Source organism: Hyperolius riggenbachi, chromosome 5 (assembly GCF_040937935.1).
Source record: "Hyperolius riggenbachi isolate aHypRig1 chromosome 5, aHypRig1.pri, whole genome shotgun sequence".
Taxonomy (NCBI): domain Eukaryota; kingdom Metazoa; phylum Chordata; class Amphibia; order Anura; family Hyperoliidae; genus Hyperolius; species Hyperolius riggenbachi.
This window is the reverse complement of record NC_090650.1, coordinates 11,858,936-11,876,809: the sequence shown is the minus strand read 5'-3', so window position 1 is coordinate 11,876,809 and position 17,874 is coordinate 11,858,936. Positions and strand designations below refer to the sequence as shown.

The following is a 17,874-nucleotide window of genomic DNA, read 5'->3' as shown; positions in this document are numbered from 1 at the left end:
CACTCTGATCAGCAGATAAACGTTATCGAGCCAATACCATCCCCCAACAAAAACACTCTGATCAGCAGATAAACGTTATTGAGCCAATACCATCCCCCAACGAAAACACTCTGATCAGCAGATAAACGTTATCGAGCCAATACCATCCCCCAACAAAAACACTCTGATCAGCAGATAAACGTTATCGAGCCAATACCATCCCCCAACAAAAACACTCTGATCAGCAGATAAACGTTATTGAGCTAATACCATCCCCCAACGAAAACACTCTGATCAGCAGATAAACGTTATCGAGCCAATACCATCCCCCAACGTAAACACTCTGATCAGCAGATAAACGTTATCGAGCTAATACCATCCCCCAACGTAAACACTCTGATCAGCAGATAAACGTTATCGAGCTATTACCATCCCCCAACGAAAACACTCTGATCAGCAGATAAACGTTATCGAGCCAATACCATCCCCCAACGTAAACACTCTGATCAGCAGATACACGTTATCGAGGCAATACCATCCCCCAACGTAAACACTCTGATCAGCAGATAAACGTTATCGAGCCAATACCATCCCCCAACGAAAACACTCTCAGCAGATAAACGTTATCGAGGCAATACCATCCCCCAACAAAAACACTCTGATCAGCAGATAAACGTTATTGAGCTAATACCATCCCCCAACAAAAACACTCTGATCAGCAGATAAACGTTATCGAGCTATTACCATCCCCCAACGTAAACACTCTGATCAGCAGATAAACGTTATCGAGCCAATACCATCCCCCAACAAAAACACTCTGATCAGCAGATAAACGTTATCGAGCCAATACCATCCTCCAACAAAAACACTCTGATCAGCAGATAAACGTTATCGAGCTAATACCATCCCCCAACAAAAACACTCTGATCAGCAGATAAACGTTATCGAGCTAATACCATCCCCCAACAAAAACACTCTGATCAGCAGATAAACGTTATCGAGCCAATACCATCCCCCAACGAAAACACTCTGATCAGCAGATAAACGTTATCGAGGCAATACCATCCCCCAACAAAAACACTCTGATCAGCAGATAAACGTTATCGAGCCAATACCATCCCCCAACAAAAACACTCTGATCAGCAGATAAACGTTATCGAGCTAATACCATCCCCCAACAAAAACACTCTGATCAGCAGATAAACGTTATCGAGCTAATACCATCCCCCAACGTAAACACTCTGATCAGCAGATAAACGTTATCGAGCTAATACCATCCCCCAACGTAAACACTCTGATCAGCAGATAAACGTTATCGAGCCAATACCATCCCCCAACAAAAACACTCTGATCAGCAGATAAACGTTATTGAGCCAATACCATCCCCCAACGTAAACACTCTGATCAGCAGATAAACGTTATCGAGCTAATACCATCCCCCAACAAAAACACTCTGATCAGCAGATAAACGTTATCGAGCTAATACCATCCCCCAACGTAAACACTCTGATCAGCAGATAAACGTTATCGAGCTAATACCATCCCCCAACGTAAACACTCTGATCAGCAGATAAACGTTATCGAGCCAATACCATCCCCCAACAAAAACACTCTGATCAGCAGATAAACGTTATCGAGCTAATACCATCCCCCAACAAAAACACTCTGATCAGCAGATAAACGTTATCGAGCCAATACCATCCCCCAACAAAAACACTCTGATCAGCAGATAAACGTTATCGAGCCAATACCATCCCCCAACAAAAACACTCTGATCAGCAGATAAACGTTATCGAGCCAATACCATCCTCCAACAAAAACACTCTGATCAGCAGATAAACGTTATCGAGCCAATACCATCCTCCAACAAAAACACTCTGATCAGCAGATAAACGTTATCGAGCCAATACCATCCTCCAACAAAAACACTCTGATCAGCAGATAAACGTTATCGAGCTAATACCATCCCCCAACAAAAACACTCTGATCAGCAGATAAACGTTATCGAGCCAATACCATCCCCCAACAAAAACACTCTGATCAGCAGATAAACGTTATCGAGCTAATACCATCCCCCAACAAAAACACTCTGATCAGCAGATAAACGTTATCGAGCCAATACCATCCCCCAACGTAAACACTCTGATCAGCAGATAAACGTTATCGAGGCAATACCATCCCCCAACGAAAACACTCTGATCAGCAGATAAACGTTATCGAGGCAATACCATCCCCCAACGTAAACACTCTGATCAGCAGATAAACGTTATTGAGCCAATACCATCCCCCAACAAAAACACTCTGATCAGCAGATAAACGTTATCGAGCCAATACCATCCCCCAACAAAAACACTCTGATCAGCAGATAAACGTTATCGAGCTAATACCATCCCCCAACAAAAACACTCTGATCAGCAGATAAACGTTATCGAGCTAATACCATCCCCCAACGTAAACACTCTGATCAGCAGATAAACGTTATCGAGCCAATACCATCCTCCAACAAAAACACTCTGATCAGCAGATAAACGTTATCGAGCCAATACCATCCTCCAACAAAAACACTCTGATCAGCAGATAAACGTTATCGAGCTAATACCATCCCCCAACGTAAACACTCTGATCAGCAGATAAACGTTATCGAGCCAATACCATCCCCCAACGAAAACACTCTGATCAGCAGATAAACGTTATCGAGCCAATACCATCCCCCAACGTAAACACTCTGATCAGCAGATACACGTTATCGAGCCAATACCATCCCCCAACAAAAACACTCTGATCAGCAGATAAACGTTATCGAGCCAATACCATCCCCCAACGTAAACACTCTGATCAGCAGATAAACGTTATCGAGCCAATACCATCCCCCAACAAAAACACTCTGATCAGCAGATAAACGTTATCGAGCCAATACCATCCCCCAACAAAAACACTCTGATCAGCAGATAAACGTTATCGAGCCAATACCATCCCCCAACGTAAACACTCTGATCAGCAGATAAACGTTATCGAGCCAATACCATCCCCCAACAAAAACACTCTGATCAGCAGATAAACGTTATCGAGGCAATACCATCCCCCAACAAAAACACTCTGATCAGCAGATAAACGTTATCGAGGCAATACCATCCCCCAACGTAAACACTCTGATCAGCAGATAAACGTTATCGAGGCAATACCATCCCCCAACAAATACACTCTGATCAGCAGATAAACGTTATCGAGCCAATACCATCCCCCAACGAAAACACTCTGATCAGCAGATAAACGTTATCGAGGCAATACCATCCCCCAACAAAAACACTCTGATCAGCAGATAAACGTTATCGAGCCAATACCATCCCCCAACGAAAACACTCTGATCAGCAGATACACGTTATCGAGCCAATACCATCCCCCAACAAAAACACTCTGATCAGCAGATAAACGTTATCGAGCCAATACCATCCCCCAACGAAAACACTCTGATCAGCAGATAAACGTTATCGAGCTAATACCATCCTCCAACAAAAACACTCTGATCAGCAGATAAACGTTATCGAGCCAATACCATCCCCCAACAAAAACACTCTGATCAGCAGATAAACGTTATCGAGGCAATACCATCCCCCAACAAATACACTCTGATCAGCAGATAAACGTTATCGAGCCAATACCATCCCCCAACAAAAACACTCTGATCAGCAGATAAACGTTATCGAGGCAATACCATCCCCCAACAAAAACACTCTGATCAGCAGATAAACGTTATCGAGCCAATACCATCCCCCAACGAAAACACTCTGATCAGCAGATAAACGTTATCGAGCCAATACCATCCCCCAACAAATACACTCTGATCAGCAGATAAACGTTATCGAGGCAATACCATCCCCCAACAAAAACACTCTGATCAGCAGATAAACGTTATCGAGCCAATACCATCCCCCAACAAAAACACTCTGATCAGCAGATAAACGTTATCGAGGCAATACCATCCCCCAACAAAAACACTCTGATCAGCAGATAAACGTTATCAAGGCAATACCATCCCCTTCGACAGTTTAACTCTGACTTAACTGACGATCGTCGAGGCTAATCGATATTTCCCAACATGTCTGATCTGCTCTCCATCAGTTTTCATTTGCATTGGAGCAGGCACTGCAGAAATTATCCTGGTGGGTTCCAGGCCTAAAAAAGACTACTCTTTCCTGCACCGGTTGTAAGCACCTCAAGCCTGGTCCTGACCACGCCCCTTTTGTGTTGTACAGCTGAGCAGAATGTGATGACGCCAGGAGATTGCCCTTCCCCCTGACCTGCTAGAAAGGTTGTTATGGCCACATTACGGAACACTGATTTTTTTTATTTTTTAAAAAAAAGAAAAAATCCTTAAAGGATACCCGAAGTGACATGATGAGATAGACATGTGTATGTACAGTGCCTAGCACACAAATAACTATGCTGTGTTCCTTTTTTTCTTTCTTTCTGAAAGCGTTAAATACCAGATATGTAAGTGGCTAACTCAGTCCTGACTCAGACAGGAAGTGACTACAGTGTGACCCTCACTGATAAGAAATTCCAACTATAAAACACTTTCCTAGCAGAAAATGGCTTCTGAGAGCAAGAAAGAGATAAAAAGGGGAATTTCTTATCAGTGAGGGTCACACTGTAGTCACTTCCTGTCTGAGTCAGGGCTGAGTCTGCCACTTACATACCTGATATTTAACTCTTTCAGATAGAGAAAGAAAAAAAGGAACACAGCATAGTTATGTGTGCTTGGCACTGTACATACACATGTCTATCTCATCATGTCACATGTCACTTCGGGTATCCTTTAATGGTGGTGGAAGCATGCTTTACTACTTTTTAAAAAGGCTATTTTTATAAAGAAGCTGATGTATATTCTTAAAAAAAAATAAAACCTTTGGGGGTTGCTATATATACAGTATTTATATCCTTTTTAATCTGCAGGGGAAAAAAAGAGAGGCTGTCCTGCGGTCTTATCTTGCGATCTCGGAGTTCATTTATTTTCTGGCTATAAAACTGAAGCAATCCTCTGGGCTCGCTGTACATATATAAAAATACCTTGCTGAGTTCGTTGGGTTCACTTCCTTCCTCCACGACAACCAGCTGGGCCCGCCCGTTCCTCTCGTTGTCACGGATGCCATTGGCCACCTGAGCCGCCTTAAAGCGTTCGTACTTGTTGCACGTGGATCCGCACCACTGGTAGATCACCTGCAATACAGGAAGGGTTTATAAATCGCATGAAACATAGTAATCAGATCAAAATAATATTGTTACATGCCACAGACCACACTTATATTTTCACAATCAATAATGAATACACGAGATTGCCAACAGCACAGACTGGGGAAAACTCTGAACATTTAATAATAATAATAACAACTAATAAATAACTAAAAAAATACAGAGGCGCTTTTCGTGACCTTGAGACTACACTGTGTACTCCTATCTGTTTATTGCCTGAGGAAGCGGGAACATACCCGTGAAACGCGTTGCACTGTTTGTTTTGGAGTATATTAATAAACCTGTTGTCATAAAACTGACGGTATCTTGTCTGCTTCGGGAAGGCGAGTCCACCACCACCTCCTGAGGGATTTTAAGCCTTTTAGAACCTTTTATCCTGCTGGCGCCTCTGTTCACTCTTACATAATAAATAAAGACACATCACACAGCTAAACGGGCACTATGGCGAAAAATGTAAAATATGTGCAAACATAGACAAATTAAAGTACAAAGTATGTTTTTTCCAGAGTAAAATGAGCCATAAATTACTTTTCTCCGATGTTGCTGTCACTTACCGTAGGCAGTAGAAATCTGACAGAAGTGACAGGTTTTTGGAATAGCCCATCTCCTCATAGGGGATTCTCAGCAAGGCTTTTATTGTTTATAAAGATATTCCCTAAAAAGGATTTAAACACCGATGCTGGCCAGCTTCCCTGCTTCCTACACAGTTTTTTTGGCCGTTGGACAGATCAACTGCCATTCACTAAGTGCTTTTGAAAATAAATAAATCCCTGAGAATCCCCTATGAAGAGATGGACTAGTCCAAAACCTGTCGCTTCTGTCACATTTCTACTGCCTACTGTAAGTGACAGCAACATAGGAGAAAAGTAATTTATGGCTCATTTTATTCTGAACAAAAATGTACTTTTTATTTGTATGTTTGCACATATTTTAAATGTTAAAATTTTTCGCCATAGTGCCCCTTTAAATGTGGCAAGAAATAGCCATGGTGCTTTACTATGGATTTAAAGTGGACCTGAACTCAGAACGGCCTCTCTGCTCTAAAAGATAAGCACCAGCATAATAACCTTTAAACAAAAAAAATGTCTTTGTTACAGCTGATACAAATCCTAAAATTAATCTGCAGTGTGTCTTCTTCCTGCTTTCATGGAAGCAGACATCTTGTTAACATTCTGTGCTTTCAAATGAGATTATCTGCCATCTCTCCCATGGCAGTCATGTGACACAGGGGAGAGATCAAATTACAGCTTGTGATTAGTCACAGATGAGGGGGAATTAGGCTAAACTCTCTACATACATACAGGCTGCATTTCTTTATGTTTTCCTTCTGGTCTGTACAAGCGTTCAGGTCCACTTTAAATCTCTAAATGATCACTATTGCGAAAAATTATAAAATTGTAAAATACACATGTACATGAAGGATGTTTGTCCTATAGTAAAATGTACTATACATTACTTTTTGCCTATATTCCTGTTGCGTACAGTAAACAGTAGAAATCGCACATATTTGACAGGTTTCGGACTAGTCCATCTCCCCATGGGGGATTCTTTCTCAGACTAAATACCAGAATAGTGTACAAATGAGTAGGGAAGCTGGCTAGCATCTGTATGGATACTTTACACAGAGGGTTTTTGTAAAGAATAAAGGAAATGCTGAGACTCCCCCACAAGGAAACGGACTAGTCCAAAACCTGTCAGTTCTGTCATAGCGTTTTAGTTCCTGCTGTAATTGTAGGTACACACCATGCAATTTCCCATTAGATCAACGGATCGAACCGATGATTTCCATCATGTACGATCTGCTCCCGATCCATAACGTGATCAGTGTTGTGCAGTAGTGATTTGAAAATCAATCCCGTTATCGAGTGGAGTGACAGGTCCTCTTTCCTCTCTGCACTGCACCTGCTCCTAACAAACTGCAGAAAATTCCTGTTTACACTGGAGCCTCGACTGACCCGATTATCATGGTGCCAGTGAAATAACAGCCTACCTGCAGGATAAACAGTATTTATCACACGTTCTGTCCTCATATCACACGTCTGCAGTGGAGGCAGGTGGGCAGCACTTGAGAAATATGAAAAACAAAGAAGTCTCGGTCTCTGAACTTACAGGGAAGCAGCACATGTGGGAACTTCCTACCTGACGCCTAAGCCTAACCCTCCTCCCCCCCAGCACAAACTTCCTACCTCTTGCCTGCTGGCTCATACACACGGGGTATGGCTGTCTCCGCAACCATGTGGCATGCGCGTGTTGCGGCGACAGGTCGCCCATGTGTATGACGCGCGTGCCCCGAACCGTCGCCCGTCGGAGCTGTCGCCAGGCGATTGACATGTTCAATCGCCGGCTACAGCTGTCGCCGCAACTTCGCCGCAACTGTCGCTAGTCCGCGTGTGTATGCGGACTAGCGACAGGAAACACAATGCAAGTGAATGGAGCATCCGGCCGGGGGATGCTCCATTCACAGACAGCTTCCGCCGCGTCTCTGCCTTTCTGGCGAGACATGCGGACAGCTGTCGCCGGCAGGGAGCTGTCACTCCCTGGTCGCTTGTAAACATGCAACGGGGGACATTTGTCCCCCGTGTGTATGTAGCTTAACTCTAACCCCCCACCCTACGCCTAACCTCAATCCCCCCACGCCAATGCCTGATGCAGCACTAATTGGTGAAAGGGAATATATGTTCCCTGAGCCAATAAGATTGATTTTTACCATTAAAAATGCTTTTATGCTCTCAGTTCATAGTGAAAAGTACACACTGGAGCAATATTTCAGAATCAAATATCCTCACCGTAAATTGTGACAGGAACATATTCTAAGTTTTGTGATAAACGGTACAAATAGCCAAACAAAATGTGTTTTTATCTACAGTAGCACTTTTAAACTGCAATAGGTAAAACTGAGAAATAATGTGTTTTTTATATGAAAGCTTAGTTTGACTTAAAAAAAAGAAATACAGTATATTACATTTAGGTGTCATAAGTAGGGATACCGTTATTGCTGATTAAATAGGGAAACAGGTGAAATGTCAAAACTGCTCTGGTCCATAAGTGGGAAACAAGGTCCGGATGTGAAGTAGTTAAACCGCAAATGTGTCCAAGCGTGTATTAGTGATGAGTTTGAATTTCTCATAGAAGCAAAGCAATAGTAAGGTATTCATTTTTATTATTAATATTATTAGATTATTATTATAACCCTGATATAATGAGAAGATAAAGGAGGGAGATTATTTTCAGGAAAGAATGTCATGCCATAGATCTGATTATATCATGTAATTCCCTCCCATTTTTTATTAAATGATCTCATTAGAAGTAAGCAAAGTGCTGAACTTGGTAATTAAACGCCGGCAGATGAAATAAAAGGCAGCAGCAGCAGGGGGTTGTGCGAGACAAGTTTGTGGTTTGTTAAAAGACTGTCTTTAGGGTTCAGTAGCAGAGAGCACACAGACAACACCCATCTACAAACACAGCGCAGATGGAATTGTTTGCCCAGCAGCACTGTTTACATAGGAGGATCATCGCTGGCATGATATGCAGAGGGAGTCATTGTGTCAGATCACCGCAGCAGCGATGGCAGAAGGAAGCGATAACCCGCTGGGAATCTCTCTGCTATGGAGGACTGACAGCGCTGGGGTTATTGCTTAGCATCTGGGTGTCTACAGGTGGACGCAGGCGTTCAGTACTAGTGTTGGAATGGTGCTTAAAGTGAACCCGAGGTGAGAGTGTTATGGAGGCTGCCATAATTATTTCCTTTTAAACAATACCAGTTGCCTTGCAGCCCTGATGATCTATTTGGCTGCAGTGGTGTCTGAATCACACACCAGAAACAAGCATGCAGCTAATCTTGTCAGATCGGACAATAAAGGCAGAGGATCAGCAGGACAGCCAAGCAACTGGTATTGCTTAAAAGGAAATCAATATGGCAGCCCCATAACACTCTCATCTCGGGTCCACTTTAAATAGTACCATACCTATATGGCACTTTCAGGATGTTAGCAATCTTCTTATAGCCTAGGCCACAAGTGTCAAACTCAAGGCCCACGGGCCGAATGCGGCACTCCTTGCCATTTTATGTGGCCCTCCAGAGTGTAAGCTTTCAAAACTTGCCTCAGGCGGCAAAAAGTCTAGGGCCGGCCCTGCTTGGGACCAGGGCAAGTTCTGGTCTTTTTGCTGCTTGAGGCAAACTTGTGAGGATGAAACTCCCCCCCTCCCCCCATTTTGGAATTCTCCTACAGCACCTGATAGTTTGCACCGCACATTATAGCTGCCATGCAACCAAAAAAAAACACCCTCAGTATAAGTAGGTAGGTGGCCAGGCATGGGTGCCCCCAGTATAGGTAGCCGGGTATAGGTGCCCCCAGTATATGTAGCCAGGTATAGATGCCCCCTGTATAGGAAGCCAGTTATAGGTGCCCCCAGTATAGGTAGCCTGGTATAGGTGCCCCCAGTATAGATAGCCTGGTATAGGTGCCCCCAGTATAGGAAGCCAGGTATATGTACCCCCAGTATAGGTAGTCAGGCATAGATGCCCCCAGTATAGGTATCCAGGCATCGGTGCCCCCTGTATAGGTAGCCAGGTATAGGTGCCTCCAGTATAGGTAGCCAGGTATAGGTACCCCCAGTATAGGTAGCCAGGTATAGGTGCCCCCAGTATAGGTAGCCAGGTATAGGTGCCTCCAGTATAGGTAGCCAGGTATAGGTAGCCAGGTATAGGTGCCCCCAGTATAGGTAGCCAGGTATAGGTGCCCCCAGTATAGGTAGCCAGGTATATGTGCCCCCAGTATAGGTAGTCAGGCATAGATGCCCCCAGTATAGGTATCCAGGCATCGGTGCCCCCTGTATAGGTAGCCAGGTATAAGTGCCCCCAGTATAGGTAGCCAGGTATAGGTGCCTCCAGTATAGGTAGCCAGGTATAAGTGTCCCCAGTATAGGTAGCCAGGTATAGGTGACCCCAGTATAGGTAGCCAGTTATAGGAGCCCCCAGTATAGGTAGCCAGGTATAGGTGCCCCCAGTATAGGTAGCCAGGTATAGGTGCCCCCAGTATAGGTAGCCAGGTATATGTGCCCCCAGTATAGGTAGTCAGGCATAGATGCCCCCAGTATAGGAAGCCAGGTATAGGTGCCCCCAGTATAGGAAGCCAGGTATAGGTGCCCCCAGTATAGGTAGCAAGGTATAGGTGCCCCCAGTTTAGGAAGCCAGGTATAGGTACCCCCAGCAGTATAGGCAGCCAGTTATAGGATCCCCCAGCAGTATAGGTAGGCAAGTATAGTTGCCTACAGTATAGGTAGGCAACAGTTGACTTCCACTATAGGTTAACCAGGTAGGTGCCTCCAGTATAGGTAGCCAGTATTGTTGGCCCCAGTATACGTAGCGAATATAGTAACCCACAGTATAGGTTAGATAGGTAGGTGCCCCTGGTACGTAGCCAGCCAGCTCAACACAATAACACACTGCCTGGCTGGCTGTGACAAACAAACTGCTCACCCTCAGCCATTTGGCCGTCCTCCATTCCTCCTCATTCAGGACAGCAGTGCCACCTCCTCCCTTCTGCTGTGCAAGTCACTTGAAATACCGCTGCTCTTCTGCCTCCCCCTCCTCACTCACTGTCAGACTCCTCACACACCACAACAAGCTACTTTTCCCTAATAATGACCTCTTCTTCGTTTGTTCTCCTCTGGCTTCACCTCCTACTCTGACTGCATGCTGTTAGTGTTAAAGGACACCCGAGGTGAAAATAAACTAATGAAATAAACAATTGTATCTATCCTCCTTCTCGTAAAAAGTACTTTTTAGGATATTCCACAATTTTATTGTATATTTAAATCTACTTTTTAAGTTTTTACTGTTTTATTGTTTTTGCTCAATGACACATTCATTGAAGTATGCCAGAGCTAAAATCTATAAACTATTGACCTTTTTATCTCTTTCCTGCTCTCAGAAGCCATATTTTGCTAGGAAAGTGTTTTATGGTTGTACTTTCTTATCAGTGACGGTCACACTGTAGTCTGACTCAGTCCTGACTCAGATAGGAACTGCCACTTACATACCTGATGTTTAATTCTTTTAAAGGGGAACTGAAGTAAGAGGTGTACGGAGGCTGCCATATTGATTTCCTTTTAATCAATACCAGTTGCCTGGCAGCCCTGCTGATCCTCTGCCTCTAATAATATTAGCCATAGCCCCTGAACAAGCATGCAACAGATCAGGTGTTTCAGACTTTAAAGTCAGATCTGACAAGACTAGCTGCATGCTTGTTTCTGGTGTTATTCAGATACTACTGCAGAGAAATAGACCAGCAGGGCTGCCAGGCAACTGGTATTGAGTAAAGGGAAATAAATATGGCAGCCTTCGTATACCTCTTACTTCAGTTCCCCTTTAAGGCAGAGGAAGAAAAAGAGCTAGCCCTCCCAGATTGCTATAGTTACACTACTAAGTTTGAGACTGTTCAATAATTGTTACATCTTAATAAAACTATTTTTACCACAACTTATATTAGGTTTTAGTGAGGGGGGAAGGGGGGGCTGGGGTGTAACTTGGGAGCCAGTGACATCATAAGCAGTCGTCCTCCAGGTCAGCTTTTTTATGTATGGGGACATCAATGTCACACTCACATTTGCAGAAGGATTATATAAGGTCTCCTGGTAAATTAATCTGCAAATATCATCTAAATATACAGCTTATAATAGTAATAATCTCACGTGTCCTGCATTCTCCACACCTGTAACCCAAACATGAGGAGCCGGCCTGATCCCCACTATTGTCTCACAGTTTACACAGAGGCTCAGACAATATTATTCATTTACTGTCATTGTTTATTGTGCTGCTCACATCTCATTCAAATATCGCGTTACGGTAATAAACCGGCGCTGAGAAAACCCGCGAGAGATCGTTCAAGGTCAGACCGATTGATCGGAAATCATCGGGGATACACATGGCTAATGAGAGGCTAATCAATACAACACTGATGAAAATGTTATGCAAATGTATGGACCTTGGGAATGGACCAATCAAATGCAGCTGCTGCTGGTGTACACATATCCTGAAACTGTATTGCGTGAAGTTATTATTATTATGTATTTATATAGCACTGACATCTTCTGCAGCACATTACAGAGTACATAGTCATGTCACTGACTGTCCGCAGAGGAGCTCACACTCTAATCCTACCATAGTCATAGTCTAATGTCCTACCATATTATTATTATGTATTTATATAGCACTGACATCTTCTGCAGCACTTTACAGAGTACATAGTCATGTCACTGACTGTCCTCAGAGGAGCTCACACTCTAATCCTACCATAGTCATAGTCTAATGTCCTACCATATTATTATTATGTATTTATATAGCACTGACATCTTCTGCAGCACATTACAGAGTACATACTCATGTCACTGACTGTCCTCAGAGGAACTCACAATCTAATCCCTACCATAGTCATAGTGTAATGTCCTACCATATTATTATTATGTATTTATATAGCACTGACATCTCCTGCAGCACATTACAGGGTACATAGTCATGTCACTGACTGTCCTCAGAGGAGCTCACAATCTAATCCTATCATAGTTATTTGTCTATTGTAGTCTAGGGCAAATTTTAGGGGGAAGTCAATTAAAGTTATATGGGTGTGGGAGGAAACCACAGTGTCTAGATGAAACCCACACAAGCATAGGGAGAACATACAAACTCCTTGCAGATAGTGCCCTGTCTGGGGCGATAGAGCTATCTACTACCGTGCTGCCCATTCACATAGGAACCATTCAAATCCCTTTAAACCTACCCACCCACCCCTCCCTTTCCTCCTCCACCATGTCTCCTCTCCCACCTATCTTATGTCACATGACGCCCCCTCTCCTAACCCTCCCCTACCCACCCTTCCCTATCCTACACCGTATTTCCTCTCCTCAGCCCCCCTCCTCACCTATCACTCCAACATGATGTTACCAAGGGAACAACAGATCTGCATACCTCCCAACTTTTTGAGATGAGAAAGAGGGACACTTAAGCCACACCCCTGCCACACCCCTGAACACGCTCCCGTCACTCCGCTAGTCACGCATACGATAAAGATTTCATAAGAAAAATATGTTGTTTTATAATTCAAACCACACTGGTCCTTTCTCTCCTGGTTTATTTTCCTTTATTTTAACATTTTAAAATTAGTAACATATCAATTTAAAGGATGGGAATAAAGTTTACGGTCAAACACATTTTTTAGTAGAGAAATATATATATTTACATAGAAAGAGGGACAAAGTCCTGAAAGAGGGACAAATGAGGAGGAAAGAGGAACAGGGCTTCCAAAAAGGGACTGTCCCTCCGAAAGAGGGACAGTTGGGAGCTATGGATCTGTGCTAGCATGTTTTCTTCAGATGCCATTGCGGTATTGCTTTTGATCCAGTAATGCCACAATAAATAAGCAACAATTTGTACTGAACATAATATATAAGTAAAACAACATTAGAATATAAAGTTCTCATGTGACTTACAGCTCCCAGATCCACGATGAAGCAGTCGCCACTATTGAAGCTGGACCAGCTGAGAGGCACCTCCGTAGCCCGGACCACCCGTCGCCCCTTGATGTGCAGGAGACGCTTGGCGGACATGTCATTGGTGACCACATGGGTGAAGCCAGAGGCCACGCCCCCAGCCTGGGGAACAAAGGACATATGATTAGTATCTGAGCATCCTCATTTCATTAATCAGCAGTTGTATTGATTTAAACCAGTAGTCCTCAAATGCGGCCTGCCGAGACTTTTCACTGGCCCCCCAAACACAAAATGTATAACTTATAGATGTGGCCCACTGCACCTTTAAATAACAGAGTCCTGCATATAGAATAGCAGTGCTGGCACCAGCCATATCCACATACTATAGAAGCCAGCGAGCAGTCATTGGCTGGCTTCCAAATCCAATTCTGCATCAGGTGACACTTCTGTCCAACTGAGCGGCAGGTTGTCACCTGGGTATGCTTCCCTGTCTGGTGCCCAAAGACATTCTTCGGGCGCCGCATGACTGAATGGCTGCTGCTGGGAGTTCTCCTCCAGGCATGCTTGGGGGAAATCAGTACCTAGATTCAATGTAATGTTTTTCAACATCTTTTTATGTATGTTCCGGCCCCCCAGCAGTCTGTAGTATGTTGATCCGACTCTTGACCAAAAAAGTTTGGAGACCCCTGCTATAAACTTTTCTGTTTATTTATATGGCTGCACTTGATGTCTATGATGCATGTGCATGTGTGTGTGCATGTTAAATCTATGTCAGGGCTATGTGATTTATAATTAGAGATGGCAGATAAGATCATCTCTCCTGCTGACCTCATACACCTAATCCGAGAACTAGGGGAGGAGTCATTTTTGGGGTAAGAATTAATTTTTGTCTAAGCCAAAATGTATATTTAGCCAAGAAACTGCTATATACTGTATGCTCATTTTTGCTGTTGGAGTTTGCATGCGGTCTGTGGATTTATAACTAGACATTCCTGTGACAGTTTAACAGCTCGCCATAAAGTTATGTGTGTGATGTGTGACAATGACCTCTGTCTCCTGTGTATAGCCAGGTGTGTGCACCGAACGCCTCCGGGTCAGGGCTTATACACACACACACACACACACACACAAGTGACAGCCAGGCTTGTGGACAATAACTGTCGCTAACGCTAATCCTCTTGCATTTAACAATTTGAAAAAAAAACAACTTCATAAACAGTAAGTACTTTCACTACTGAAGATACAGGCGCTCACAAAATATCAATGATACCCGATCACAAAATATCAATGTAACAGTGCTTGATAGTATGGATTCATTCTGGCTCACACCATTGTTTAATTCAGGTACATGCTTGAGGAAGCAGCCTGAGTCACGAAACATTTTGTGGAATATTTTAGTGAATATTTATGTGTGGCATATCAGCCTTTGGGCCTGTTCACAGAGCTCAGGTGCATTGCAGACTAATTCTGCATTTCATCTCACTGTTCATACAGTTCTATGGGCCTGTTTGCTGCAGGCGTCCTTTAAGCTGGAAATGTTGCTGTTGGGGTTCAGCAGTTTACCTGGTACTTGATTCCACCTTTGAAATAGCCGACGAAGGCGCTGGATTCGTATCCCTGCAGCTCCCGGTACTGGATGGGCTTCCCGCCGAGAAAATCGTCCAGCTGTACGGTAAAGATGGCGGCCGAGGTGCTCTCGTCCTGGCTGCATTCCTTCCCTGGAGAGAGATAGCAGGCGGTGAGATAAGAGAGCACACCATGGGCACAAGGCATACTTCATACCGTGATGGTGACTGAGTTTTTGAATACATTTTAGTTTTGGATAGGGAGATACTCGTAAGGTGCCTCTGTACCCCTCGATCAGCCACCTGATCATCCATCAGATAGATCCTTATGTGATCCTCTGCCTGGTGCCTGGGGTTTTTATGAATTTTAACCACGTGAGCCTGTAGCACGCACGGTACAGGAGCTCGTGGCGGTAATCCAAAGGACACAGGACATTGAACAAGACAACCAGTCACACCAGGAGTGTCAGATGAGCATGCAATTCTCACCTCAGGCCCAAGGGGGCACATACTCTTGGGGGGAGCGTTGCCAGGGGTCTGTTGGGTCCTTCGGTCATTAAGCCCTTGTGACAAAGATTTCCCCTTTTCGATCCTTTCTACCAATTTTGACTGGAAATCCATCAAAACGATTCAGTGGGTGGCCAGCATCCATATCTGCCAGATTCAATCATTATGATTGAATCAGCCAGATATCGATGCCGAAAATCGAGTAATTTATTGGCATCCTTACCCTCACTTTGCCTGCCCAGGATCTCTATGGAGATTCGTACATTTGAGGACAAAGATGTCCTATTTAAAGAGGAAAGAATATCTGGGCTCTGCCTGAGAGGGATCCATCTGAAAATGGCGCCTGCGAATAATGGCGCACGGTGTTGCCGCTAATACGTTTGCCGCTTATCGCTATTTAACGTTAAAGCCTTATTGTTATTTAACGTTAAAGCCTTATTGTTATTTAGCGTTAACACACAGAACCCTGTCTGTACCTAAACCTAAGACCCCCCTGGTGGTGCCTAACCCTAACCACCCCCCTGGTGGTGCCTAACCCTAAGACCTCCCTGGTGGTGCCTAATCCTAAGACCCCCCTGGTGGTGCCTAACCCTAACCACCCCCTGGTGGTGCCTAACCCTAAGACCCACCTTGATGGGCCCAACCCTAACCTTGACAGTGTTACATTAAATCCATTCACTGTTTTGCAGTTAAATAACATCTGTAGTTTGGCTTATGTAGGGCTATTGCTAAATAACGTTACTGTGGGCAATAACGTCTACTGTTTCGCAAATGAACGACACTATTGATAAATAACGTTAGTGTGTGCCACTATTGATAAATAACGTTAGTGTGTGCCATTTGTTTTTTTTTTTCCCTGTGCGCCATTATTATGCAGTACTAACGATAAATAGCGATAAGCGTATCTTTTTAATGCGGCGCCCTTTTTATGCATAGGCGCTGTGCGCCATTATTCACTGATCCGGCCTGAGAGAAGCTGCTTATTGCTATTTGCTTAGCAGGTATGTGGGGGAAAAACTTCTAAACGTTTTAAGTAAAGTCCAAGATTTGCTGGGTTTTCACAAGAAAACGTATTGCTTTTTCTGCTTTTTCAAAGCAGATTGTAAGGAAGAGAAAAGCAGCATTCAACGATCAGCTGCAATAACCACAATGTAACACGTCCTAAGGTCTTGTTATATATACTGTATGTGTGGAAACGTTAAGGCCCCGTTCACATCACAGAACGCAGGCGCGTTACGTTCAGAACACAACGCACAGGGACGCACGTCATGTGCGTCTCTGTGCGTTGCGTGGCTGATCCCATTCACTGAAAGTGAATGGGACAGCCACGCGTTTTGTTAGGGAACGCGTGCAGCATGCGTTCCCGGACCGCACAGGTCCGGAACGCATGCAGTGTGAACATCAGACAGTGTAGTCTATGCACTGTCTGATGTTGTGCGTGTCGGCCTCCCGCACGCGTTCCCGAAATGCGGACGGGAACGCGTGCAATGTGAACGTGCATCAGGTGACTTGGTGGCTGATCGACTATCGATTATTATAACCGGATCGGAGCTGCCAAGAGCATGCCGGACCGACGATGCAAACAATTTCAGGCCGAGATTGGCCGCATGTATCAATCGGACATGTTGCAAGATGTAGGCCCACCTTGCTTGATCAGGTCCACGACGATAATGGCGTGTGATATTGGGACAAGCAACAAACGCAACGGAACCCCCTAATGTAAAATGCCCCTTGTGCCCGGTGCAGTATTACCTGTCAGTCGCTGGTTCCGTGCATACATGCCTCCCACGTGGTTGCTGGGGTAACATGGGCACATGTGTGATATCACAGACACGCCCACGTATACACTGGCAAATTACTTAGGGCGCGTGTATGCAGACAGAGCTTGGAGCCAGCGACGGACTGCTAAAGTATACTGCACCAAGGGGCCATTTTAAATCGGGGGGGGGGGGGGGCAGCACGGGGAGCAGGGGCGTAGCAATAGGGGGTGCAGTGCAGAGGTTGCGACCGCATCAGGGCCCTTGGACCAGAGGGGCCTTCCCTCAACTGCAGTATTATCTCTCTATTGGTCCTGTGCTCATAATAA

At 44.4% G+C, this 17,874-nt stretch overlaps 1 protein-coding gene across 1 annotated transcript in view; it reads right to left on the bottom strand.

Annotated features, from left to right (window-relative positions):
- SCIN (scinderin) overlaps positions 1 to 17,874 on the bottom strand; it is a 145,578-nt gene that overhangs the window by 115,060 nt on the left and 12,644 nt on the right. The window contains exons 2-4 of the mRNA XM_068235087.1: positions 15,280 to 15,434; positions 13,717 to 13,878; positions 5,047 to 5,196 (exon numbers count right to left, since the gene is read on the bottom strand). Of these exons, the coding sequence (XP_068091188.1) occupies positions 5,047 to 5,196; positions 13,717 to 13,878; positions 15,280 to 15,434 (467 nt within the window). The remainder of the gene's footprint in view (positions 1 to 5,046; positions 5,197 to 13,716; positions 13,879 to 15,279; positions 15,435 to 17,874) is intronic.